Here is an 11,920-nt window from a genome sequence, read left to right on the forward strand (position 1 = left end):
ATAAATAATTTTGCATTTAAAATGTATGAAAAATAATATTGATACTAGAATTTAGTAATTTTATTAAGTTATTACTCCCTCCGGTCCTTTTTATAAGGAACAATTTGGAAAATAAAATTGGTCCTTTTTATAAGAAACAATCATTAAATATATTCTTACAATTCCATTTTTACCCTTATTAAATTGTATCCATTCCAAAGTTATGCATTAATTAGAGTGATATATTCCCTAAGGATAAATTAATACACCAAGGTTAGTTTTGGAATAGATTGTAAAATTTTAGAATTTTTATTAAGAAAGATAAGGTTTCTTGGTATGTGTGTTTTTTTCAAATTGTTCCTTATAATAAGGACCGGAGGGAGTATTATAAACTTTAAAAGACCTCATTTTTAATTCCGCCTCAGGCCTCTCAAGGTGTTGGGCCAGCCGGAATCTATCATTATTTTTTTGACAATCAGTCGGAATCTATCATTATTAAAATTCGAAAAAAGCGTTCAAATTTTTTTATACAAGAGTAAAAATGAAAAAACGGAGGTAGAAAAGAAACACGGGAATGAGAACAGAAAAATTCGAAGAGAGGATCTATTATATTCGCGCTATAGTGGTGTGAATATAATAACAACCCACAATCTTCAAAAGAAAAAACAATACTACTGCTTACACTTCTTTATACGTTTTCCTTTCTCATTTTCCGTGAGATAATAGGAACTACACAGAAAACTATGTTATTTTGAAAAAACCTTTTTCTTAAAATAATAATAAAATTGGGGATGGAGAAATTATTATTAATAGTAATAATTAGGAACTATACAGAAAACTATGTTAACAATTTGAAAAAAGCTGTTATAGTTTACAATAATGTAAGAATAAGATTCCTTGCAAAAGTGGCACGATTCTAGCATGCCAAACAAATTCCCTCATATTGCATGGATAAAAGAGCACTCCAGCTTAACCAATTAAGATTAGATACATCAGTTGTTCAATGAAACTGAAAAGTCGATTCCTGCTTATAATAGTGACCGGAGAAAGTAGTACTGTACAACTGTAATCTCAAAAAAATAAAAAATTAACAGAATAAAAGGTGGCCCTTGAAATATTATGTTTGACATAAATTATAGCCTAAGACTAAGATAATAATTGATCAAAATGCGAAAGAAACCTACATTTCCTCACACTCTTTGGTTCAGCTGTTAAGAGTTATGGTTAAGTAAAAACACAAGGCTCCTTATCATAACTAAAAGTCTCAGTACATTTGTACTTGTGGATTGGTAAAACAAAACTCCTTTTGTTTTGACGCATATGAAGATGCAAATTTTCTACGAAGCCAAAGCGTTCGAGGAAAACAGTTAGAACGGTTATTATCTAAATCAAAAGTTGATGAAGCGAGATCTTCATGATTGCACCCTTCTTCCTTGACAGAATCATTTCTAGAAAACGAAATCCTTGGTGTCTCTTGATCTATCCTATTCAGAAATATCTTACCTGAGCTTAGTAAATTCCCTTCACAGCTTCTAAGAGTTGTTACAACTTCCATTCCATTGTAGGACTCAAGAGGTGGCGCACGAGATCCGCAATCAGAGGAGCGAGATAGAGTTCGGTCTATCATCATAGGCTTTTGAGAAGTGCAATCAGCATAGTCTGATTCACATCCATGTTCATCGGATGATAGTGATTTCCGAAGAATTCTGCGCGAACAATTAAAGAAATTGAAGGATGACCTCTTCAATTTAGCATACTTTGAATCTGAAGTACATGGTACATGATTGATTCTGAGCTCAATGTTACAGCCCAATATGACCTGTAGAGAACTTGCAATTTGTTTCCATGATTTCTCAGCTCTAGCTACGTAGACACGGTGGCGGAACTCCAACTCCACAACCGCAAGACCTGAAAATCAGTGTCATTATGATGTAACTTAGATGATATTTTAATGAATTGAAGATGTAATTTACCTTTTTAAATGGTCAAGTGAGACTTTTGGTAAATACATAGGTGAAAATTGAACATTGGCCCAACATTACTTATGTTTTTAAGCATAAAGGACTAACTTGATATGAAAAATGACTAACTGATAAAAAGATAAACGATATGTTTGAAACTTTAATTAAGTTAAAGAACCTCTGGTGCGTCCATGTGAGTTTAGCTCAGTTGTAAAAGACATTGCGATATGCAAAGGTCGGAGTTCAAACCCAGAATTCCCCACTTCCTTAAGGGGTGAAATTCTGGCCACTAGGCTACTTGACCAACAAAAAAACTCCGGTGCGGTTTTGCCTAAATTATGAGAATATTTGTAAACAAAGGGATTTTAATTTAACAAAGGAGAGGAATCCTAACAGCATACTTTTTCTTCTCAGGTGGTCCTATTAAATAACCAAGCCCACTCTATTAGTGGGACCAACATAGGATATCACTTCATAATAGTTATAATAGTGTTGAAAAGAGAATGTCAAAAAAGGAGTCATGAACCTTTCCATGAACAAGCACAAAAAGACATTGACCATAAATAACAGTAGGTAGAGGTTATAAGATGATGCAAGAAATTTAAATGAATGCAAACTTAGTAGCATGACATAAAACAGTGTAATTAAAGTTTAATATGTACCTTGATTAATACAAACTGAAGATAACTTCCCTTGCTTCCTAAGAAAAGCCTTGAGCCTTCTAGATTGACATATCTCAGTAGCTTTATACCATATAGAATCCAATGTCGCTTTGTCATCCTCCGGAACCTCTATTTTATATGACTTCTCATCACACTTACCTGTAGCGAGACGCTTCAAAGTTTCACCTGTTGATGATGTACTGCATAAATCACCATCTGTAACCATTCAAAGACAAACTTAGAATCATATCTCAAACTGCATCCATTCAGTAAACTTCATTCCACCAAATTGTCCTCGGTGTTGCAGCCTTGAGGCTGGCTGTCGAGACATTTTCGGCAGGTGCATGGGTTCGATCCCAGGTTTGCATTCTTACCCCTCCCCGTGTGCGTGTTTGTGTGGCCAATATGCCACTCATTAATAAATAAATAAATGATTAATTTTAACATGTCTGTGGTGATAAATTTTCGTCACCACAGAACCTAACACAAGCTTTTGGGGGCTGGAAGTCAAACATAACTAATTTGTGATTAAACAACATTTTACCAACCTAAACGTCATTATGGAGTGGTTGGACGAGCAACCAAACTTAAACACAGGGAATTAAAAAATACAAAACTGTGAAAGAAGTCAAACCTACCTCTATTGGATGCAGCTGTCAAACACAACTTGGCATCATTAGCATCAACAGATGAATATTCTATAGAGCTTAACTGTAGAAGAGCTGCAGTGAACCATGTTGTTTGATTCTTAGAAATTCTCAATTGCTTCTCCGCTTCAGAAAGTATTCTTAATGCATGACTAAGTTTATGCATGCTTGCTTCCGCTATGATGAAAAAAGAAACAATCAGACAACAGAAATAGGGCTGAAATATAAGTCTAATAGCCGATATACCTACGTGTTATATTTGAAAGCACTTACAAATATGTTTATCAGAAAATCTTCTTCTGATTTCAGAACCGCTTAGTTCACATTTCCCTGCAAGAATGTCCATAATAAGATTCGCCAGCTGAGATATAAGTTGTAAAGGATCTATCCTTGATCTCAACAGCTCCCGAGCTCTTATAACCGTATTTGAAGTGTCGGATGAAAAAGACAGGTCCAGCAAATCAAGCAATTCATCATCAGAAATTACTCCAGTCTGCAGAAAAACAAAAGGCAATTGTGAAACATATACATAAACATATAAAAAATATATATATCATGAATGAAGAAAGCACAAACTTACGAGTTCGTAGACTAAGGAAATTGTGATTTTTTTACCAAGCAAACTTAGTTGGTCAAGCATCATTTCTGCATCCCTAAGAGAACCACATGATTTAGCAGAAATAAAGTCCAAAGCATCTTGTTCAGATTCAAGACCCTCCTCAGCACAAATTCTTTTCAATCTGTTTGCAATGTCGGCATCTTTAATCTTTGCAAAGTGATACCTCTGAGCTCGAGAAACCGCACTTCGTGGAAGCTTATCCAAATCAGGAGTAATCATCACAAAAACCACATGTTGAGAAACACTCCCTAAGCTATTCAAAAGAGTCACCCATGTTTCCTTATTCAATAACTGGCACTCATCAATAATGAACACCTTAAAACGCGACGACACTGGAGTTGTTGAGCATGCATTCTTAACAAGAGATTTAGCCTTGTCCGAACGGTTGATTCTCAAAGAGTCAACTTCCTTAACATCTTTACTTCTTCCAGAAAAGAACAAAACACATTCTCTACAACAACCACACGGCTTTTTCTCCTCGTACGAGAGGCAATTCAGCGCAGCAGCAAATATCCTTGATGCAGATGTCTTTCCCGTGCCACGCGGACCATGGAAGAGATAAAATGATGCTATCCTTCCTCTATAGATGGCACCCAAAAGAGACTTTCCAACCACATTTTGTCCAACCAAATCATCAAAAGATTTTGGCTTGAATTTTATAGACAAACTTCTAGGAGTTTCCAATGTTGGACTAATCTCACCACCAATATGTCTCATGCTTTTATGTCCACGAAGATCCGTCTCATTACCGTGCTGCAACATCAACGGAAGATCTTCCATTTCAGAATAATAATTCGACTCTTTAAACCTCGGTGATTTCGACCAACAACAGCTTATTCCACATCCATTATTATCAACTAAAACATCAACATCTTGAGGTGTATGTGTTGATGCACTAAGACATGGACTCTCAACACTACTTCCATTATCACGCATCAATTCAAACGGTTTCACTTGATTCTTCCGCATAAACTTTCTAGTCGACTTTGTATAATCCATTCTCCCTAATTTCGATGACAATGCAGTCGACAAATAGCACGATTCCTCATCCTTCAAATGATTACTATAAGGAATAACAGAAGCCAAATCCAATCCTATAGCTTCATGGTTACTACAACAGCTTTCGTTCGGTGATTTATTCCCAAAAACACCCTGCTGATTAGGATTCTTAGAGTAAACTAATTCATCATTTTGTTGATGTTCCTCACAGTAACAATTCTTTTCAAACTTAGTACTAGTAGTAGTAGTACCATGTTCTCTATGACCCTTAAAATCTAAACCTTTTGACCTTAAATAACCATTATCATCAGAATCACATGCATAAGTAGCATTAACAAACCTCAAAGAAATTCCATTTTCCCAATGCTCATTATCAATCAAAGGAGAAAGATTACTAATACCATTTGTTGAAGGATCCCTTAATGACCTTACTCTCCTTAATGCCACAAGAGTCTTAGAAATAGGCACATCAACAGAATGTCTTCTACCATCCATCACAAACCACTAGAAATTAACAGCACAAACACAAACCAACCTACAAGAGAAAGAAAAACATCAAATAGGAAATCCAGAAACAACAATACTAATGTATAAAAAAACAAAACTTGACACAAAAAAAAAATGTATAAAAAAACAAAACTTGACACAGTAATGTAGTAAACAAACATATTCTAGAAAATAAGCAGAAAATAAAAAACCCTTTATTCTATTCCTAAAAAGCATAAAAAAAATTGAAATTTAGTAGTCAAAAAACAAAGTTTAGTGAAATAAATAGTACTAATGTTAAATAATCAAAATGTGGATAAAAAGTTAGTTTCTTTCTTACAGAAAACTTTGCAGGACACTATTAACAGAAATGAACAGAAGAAAAATAACAAGAAAAAAATAAAAAGTGAAGTACCAAGTTGATTGATACACTAGTAGTTCTTACCTCAACAGAAAAATGTACTGTTTCATTTGTGTCAGCATTAAAAAAACAAAATAATGAGGGAAGAAGAGAGAATCTTGAGTTCAAATTTTAATTATAAAAATATTAAAAAAAAAAACAAAAAAAAAACAATGATAAACGACAAAGTTGAGTTTAGGAAAACATAAACAAACTAAAAACTGAGACAAAAGCTTAGAAAGTGACAAAGAAAAAACACGTTGAAGGAAGTGGTGGAGTAGAAAATGGGTCATGGAAAAACTCAAAGTTTGAATGAATGGTAGTGGTAGGTAACCAAGGTGTTACTGCATTGAATAGATAAGTGGCAAAATGGTAAAATGTAATAAATATGAAGGGGGTATTAGGCATATGCCATGGTTGTGACAGAGGAGGGACTGAATAAGTGTCTAAATGTGTCGCTCTGATAATTGAATGAATGAATGAATAAAGTGAGAGAGAAAGAGAAAGGTGAAGTTTTGTGTTATACTAGTTGTTATAGATAGAAGGTTGTTTTGTTCTGTTTCTAGCAATGGCAGATACTGTGGCAGTGCAGGTGCATGTGATGCGAGGGGTGAAAGAATCAGACTTTTTGCTGAAAAAGTGGGGATCAATGTTTTGTATTTTGAGTATTTTCAAGTTTCAAAACTTTTATTGAATTTCTTGGAGAAGAAAAACTATGTTGCTATTCTAGATCGATTTGTTTGGTAAGAAGTTAATGTTATAATTCAAGTTAATTCATAAACCCTATAATCATGTTAATCGTTAAGAAGTAATATAATCATAACCGCAAGCATACCTGAATCATGATGATTAAATAATGTTGTAGTTTGGTCTTTCTATCTTTGTAATAACGAGATGTCAACAAAGAGCCTATAAACTTTGTGTAACGGACCTGAAGATCATAATCTTCTTCTTTATAGAACCCAAATCAGGGTTAACTATATGTATTACTACTATTTCCATTTTAACCCGTCACAAAAATAGAATTATTCATTAATCTCTACACATTAAAGACCTACTACATCCTATTATATACTCATTAGTCCACTTTAGCCAAACTATACTAGATCACTTTTACGGGTTGAGTTTAACATCAAATATACGGGAAAAGACACAACCTCCCTAAAAAGGAGGGCACATCACCCCACTACACTCCACTTTCTTAAGGTAACTGAAATTTGATAAGTTTCAACATTTTTTTTCCAATTTAATTCAATTATTTACTTGACATTATGAGAAAAAAGAATATGCACCGACGATGTAAAATAATTTTACACTGTCAATCAATATCAACCATGTTTTTCTCCACATTACCCAACTACACTCCACTTTCTTAATATGATGTGGAAGAATGCTTCATTCTTATTGATTGTCGGTGTAAAATAAATTTATACTGACGGTGCGTAATCTTTAAACTCTTACATTATCTATATGTTTTTTCAATGTTACCTTTTTTTTTATTTTAAATAAAAAAAATCACATTTCATGTTATTACTAATCAAGAGCGACTTTGTGAGTCTCACACGAATGTCTTTATAAAAGAAAATGAGAGGAAAACACAGTGAGGGATATATTGAAAAGAAAAAAAAAAGAATATTAAAAAACATAATTTATTTTAGTTGTTTGGTTCAAGATGTGTTTGGTCTAATAAAAAAATAAGAGATTTTATAGGATAATTTTAGTTGTAATGCACATTTAATTTTAAAATTATTGTTGGAATTTGACAAATTGAGGACAAGAACCTAAATAAAATAAACATTTTATTTGTCTTTCACTAAACAACATGACAATTTTTTGTCCGAATTTCTCGACCCAACATCAAATAAAACATAAAGTCATTCAATATTGGTGAGAGAATTAACTGCTCACAATCATTATTGTGTTTCTTCCTAAAAACTGAGCATTACCTTGTGAGATTCATTTATTCTAGCTAGCTAGTACAACTACAAAGTCCTTTCATATATATTATCATTCAATAATACTAGTGTATTGTAGATTCATCGATTAAAAGAGGCTCTTCTAAATCAATTTTGGAATGTGTTTTTCCACAAGATTCATTGTCAAAAATTTCTGTCTTCTCTATGACATCTTCAGCTTTACCCCAAAGAACAATATACAAACCAATGACCACTCCAATTGCACCTATCAAGCTAACACACATGAAGCAAAATAATCATTTAGTTAGATTAATGATATTGGTTGAAATCACCTATAATTCAATTTGTGGTAAGAATCTTCATTAATAATCCAAAAGTCAGTCACGCTAGCTTTTCTTTCATACATGTATAATTATCTTAAATACTACTCTTTCCGGTTATTATAAATAAAAAAATTACATTTTAGGTTATTGAAAAACTAATTTATTTGGTCCATATTATAACCAAATACATTAGTTTTTCGTAAAAGGATTAGTTTTTCCGAAGGGAGTATATATTTATGGATCATTATGAGAACTTAAATATTACTACCTTCCAATGTATATTTCTTCATGAAGCAACAAGGCAGCCATTACAGTCACAAATAATGTGAAAACAGGAGCAAACATAGCAGAAAAGAGAGGTCCTCTCCTTGAAATGCACCATGCTTGGAGAAAGAATGATACTCCAGACCCCATAATTCCCTACAAAAATGTATCTATTAATAATTAATAAGGTAGTTGATAATGGATTAATTTATATTATACTTTCTTCTGTCATTATTATAAGCAAAAATTTATTTTTTAGGTTCATTAAATAACTGATATTTTTGATATATAATAATCAGATACATCAGTTGTTCAATAAATCTGAAAAATATATTTTTATTTATAATAGTGTCCGAAAAAAGTATGCTAATTGTTTTTGCTAAAGTTATTTATGTGAATATCTAGTCAACAGAGGTTTTGAGCTAGGGTTTAGTTTTGTTTATGTGTAGAACTTATCTGGCTTAACAGAGATAGGCCTATATATATATAGGGGCCTCCCATCCCCTGGAGGTGGCGATAATGCCTCCTTAATTAGAGGGGAGGTTGAACCCGCTCCTCGGATGTCCGGCCCAAGTAGCCTATTATACCGGGTCCGCCGGTAGGCCTATGACCTGGCCCATCTCTATCCGTTCTAGGGTGAATAGTCTGGCCTTATTGGATCTCTCGATGAATGGGCGTGGCGAGCCTAATGATTTAAGGGAACTCGCCTATATTATTGTATTATCATAGAAAATCATCCACATACCGAATATAAAATGCAAACAAATTGAAGTAGAGTATTAATTTTCCATGAATTTAGGTCTGGCTCCAAAAATAGTGTCACTACTAATGATTGTAATGTTGTCATTAAACACATCCATGCTGAAAGTGATATATAATTAGGATGGCTTGCATAAGCTGGAACCTGAAAGTGATCATTATAGTGATGATTATCATTTTAATTTTGAAAATGTAAAAACTAATCAAGTTATAATTAATGACACAAAATTAAACACCTGCAAAATGATCCAAATTGAATAGGCAACATTACTTCCCAAAAGATACAAACATCCAAGCAACCAATTATCATCATATTCATCACTTCTCAAGATTGTGTCCATGGTTGATTTTGAAGGTATTTTTTCTACATTTAGTAGTTTTGGACCCTTTAACAATGCAATGGACACTGCTCCACTAACACATATTAGTGTTCCCACAATTTTGGCTATAGTTCTCAAACTTTGAATGTTGACTTTCTCCATTCTGTAAAATGTTAATTTTCGAATTGGTGGAGCAACACAAAATGATTGAATTTAATAATAATCTTAGGCATTAGTTAATTAGATAGTAATTACCCTACAAAGGATGCTATTACAAATGTGATTGCTGGAATAAGATTGGTCATGGCACTTGCAATTGAAGAAGGAACCAGATATAGACCCTCAAAATATAAATTTTGATTCAATGTAATACTGCAACATTATTTCAAAAGGAACAAAAGAGTAAAAAGATTTATCAATCTCACATGTAACCAAATGTAAAATAATTAACAACACCATAGTCCAAAACTCCAAATACTCACTTCACCCAATAACATTAACAAATAGTCTTTATGTATTTCTGTCTCATTAATCTCTAGTGAGATATGACAAAAATGATAGAGACTATACTTTATTTTTTACTTATTGTTTGTGCCAAGAGATGAGATCATATAAGTTTTGGAACATGATGATTTATGTGAGCCTTAATATGCTTTTAAACTATTTGAGAATAGAAACAAACCCAATTAGTGAGGTCAAGAATATCAGGTAAAAACTCCTTAAGTTTAAGGAATAGGAGGCAGAGTTTCTCCTGTCCAAAAAAAAAAGAAATAATTAATTCATGGAAAATATTAAAGAGTGTTTTTGGAACACTTGTTAAAAAAAGTAAAAAAAAAATAAAAAAATTGGTAGATAGACGCGATCGTTATTAATTATTATCACATAAAGGTAACACTTGTTAAGAAAAAGGGTTCGAATCTCAGTCATAACATTCAGTTTAATAATTTCGATATTTCTATTAATTGAGCTGAGATTTGTGGATCAACGTTTTTATATTTTACATACTTATAATTTGTGGTACAACAATAAAAAAAATAGAAATAATAACAAAGAATTAATATAGGATAGTACCCAGATAAATAAGCAATGGGAGCAAGAAAAATGGTTGCAAAAGCATGACGGTATACCACAAATACCCTTGGGCTCATACCCTCCAAAAGTCCAATTCTTGTGCCTAGAGTCATACCTGAATATATAAACTGTATTAACACCATAACCATTATTGGCTGGTAATACTCCATGTTTAAACCTCTCATCTTTGCTTAACTTCCAAAAATAATTAAGATGCTTATGTTATATGTATGAAGAAAAGGAGAAACTTATTACAAATCACTTATTATATAAATCACGTTGAATTCCTTAAACTTATTATAATCTTGGCTTCAAATCACATGTATAATTAATTGGTTTTAATTTATTCAGAACGTAGATTTGCTTACATTTTTTCTTTTTGGACCAGAAGATTTGTTTACAATTATCGTATATCAAAATCAAATTATATACTCCACGTGATTTGTTTAATTAGTATTTACAATAGATTGTATATAAAATCAACAAAATGCTATGCCACTACTATTAGTATTTTTGTTTATGTGTCCCAGTCCCATGTGATTCAGGATCAATTGATCATAGTTGTGAAAGCTGGATGGAAGTCAACTATAAAAAAATTAAGCGATAAATAAATTTTTAGTTAATATTTTAAATTTTATTTTTAATCCTAATAAAAAAAACAGTAAATTTTGATGTTCAATTATATTTTGTCACGACTTTTTGTTTTTGCTTTTAAATCAACTCGTGTGTATATCATTCAAAATTTTAATTTAGCCAAACTTGGAGCACAAAACCCTGAAGTTTATTCTTCTATAACTTTTCCACCTAATGGAATGAGTCTCCTCCTGCTAGCTGATGCTAGTGGGACTTTATTTTCTAGATAATTTGTTTGTTGTTTGTTTTCCCTTTCCTTTCCCTCCTTGTACCAAAATTCAAAATTTTAATTATTTTTCCTACGGTCATGTTTAGTATATTATGGAAATCTTGTGTCATCATGAATTTAGGTTGGTTGGTAGGGACCTTGCGGTATATATGCATAGGCCGGAATTCGAACTCCAAACACTTCATTTTAAGGGTGGAATCCTATAAAGTGAATTATATCAAAGTTTTTATTAGTGAGTCATAGATTAATAACACAAGGTTAATAATTGAATGGTGAAATTTATAACAAGGTGAAAATAAAAAGATTTAATTTTTTTTTTGAAGAGCACGCATAATTTGACTTAAATATATTTGTGAGTATTGTGGGCTTGTTGTCGTGACAAGATGGTTTTTTTTTTTTGATTGGATGAATTACTGAACCTCATTATTCAACTCAAACGATTTACTCTATGAATCACTTCTCTTCATCGTTTCTTTTCGTCATCTATTTAAATAAGTATTTTTTTAAAATATTATTTAAATAAGTGTTATTCACATATATTTAAGTTTTTATTTTTCTATTTTTGTCCCCGGTATTATTTGGTCTGTAAGATATGCTCCCGGTTGTTTTGTTGTGGCAAGAAGTCAAGAACATATGGGTGTAGTGTGACGCT

At 32.4% G+C, this 11,920-nt stretch overlaps 2 protein-coding genes across 2 annotated transcripts; both read right to left on the minus strand.

The window, feature by feature from the left end:
• Nucleotides 1-829: 829 nt before the first annotated feature.
• Nucleotides 830-6,574, minus strand: LOC123887001 (protein STICHEL-like 2). Its single transcript, XM_045936265.1, has 6 exons — nucleotides 5,799-6,574; nucleotides 3,830-5,402; nucleotides 3,523-3,742; nucleotides 3,241-3,426; nucleotides 2,603-2,818; nucleotides 830-1,887 (listed from the first exon to the last, which is right to left on the minus strand). The coding sequence occupies exons 2-6, from the start codon at nucleotides 5,360-5,362 to the stop codon at nucleotides 1,244-1,246; spliced, it is 2,799 nt and encodes a 932-aa protein (XP_045792221.1). The 5' UTR covers nucleotides 5,363-5,402; nucleotides 5,799-6,574; the 3' UTR covers nucleotides 830-1,243.
• A 1,000-nt stretch (nucleotides 6,575-7,574) lies between these two features.
• LOC123885572 (WAT1-related protein At4g30420-like) lies at nucleotides 7,575-10,591 on the minus strand. Its single transcript, XM_045934854.1, has 7 exons — nucleotides 10,407-10,591; nucleotides 10,018-10,086; nucleotides 9,591-9,707; nucleotides 9,252-9,498; nucleotides 9,002-9,160; nucleotides 8,261-8,412; nucleotides 7,575-7,942 (listed from the first exon to the last, which is right to left on the minus strand). Exons 1-7 carry the CDS (start codon nucleotides 10,589-10,591, stop codon nucleotides 7,774-7,776), a joined length of 1,098 nt encoding a protein of 365 aa, XP_045790810.1. The 3' UTR covers nucleotides 7,575-7,773.
• Between the last annotated feature and the right edge of the window lie 1,329 nt (nucleotides 10,592-11,920).

Source organism: Trifolium pratense, linkage group LG5 (assembly GCF_020283565.1).
Source record: "Trifolium pratense cultivar HEN17-A07 linkage group LG5, ARS_RC_1.1, whole genome shotgun sequence".
Classification (NCBI taxonomy): Eukaryota; Viridiplantae; Streptophyta; class Magnoliopsida; order Fabales; family Fabaceae; genus Trifolium; species Trifolium pratense.

Excerpts from the sequence above, each read along its gene's own strand:
- LOC123887001 (XM_045936265.1), bottom strand. The coding sequence starts at position 5,362 with ATGGATGGTAGAAGACATTCTGTTGATGTGCCTATTTCTAAGACTCTT. Across the intron at positions 3,743-3,829 it reads TTTCCTTAGTCTACGAACTC|ACTGGAGTAATTTCTGATGA; the intron begins GTAAGTTTGTGC and ends GTTTTTCTGCAG. Across the intron at positions 1,888-2,602 it reads TTCAGTTTGTATTAATCAAG|GTCTTGCGGTTGTGGAGTTG; the intron begins GTACATATTAAA and ends ACTGATTTTCAG.
- LOC123885572 (XM_045934854.1), bottom strand. The coding sequence starts at position 10,591 with ATGAGAGGTTTAAACATGGAGTATTACCAGCCAATAATGGTTATGGTG. Across the intron at positions 10,087-10,406 it reads CCCATTGCTTATTTATCTGG|GAGAAACTCTGCCTCCTATT; the intron begins GTACTATCCTAT and ends TTTTTTGGACAG. Across the intron at positions 7,943-8,260 it reads GAAGAAATATACATTGGAAG|CTTGATAGGTGCAATTGGAG; the intron begins GTAGTAATATTT and ends CATGTGTGTTAG.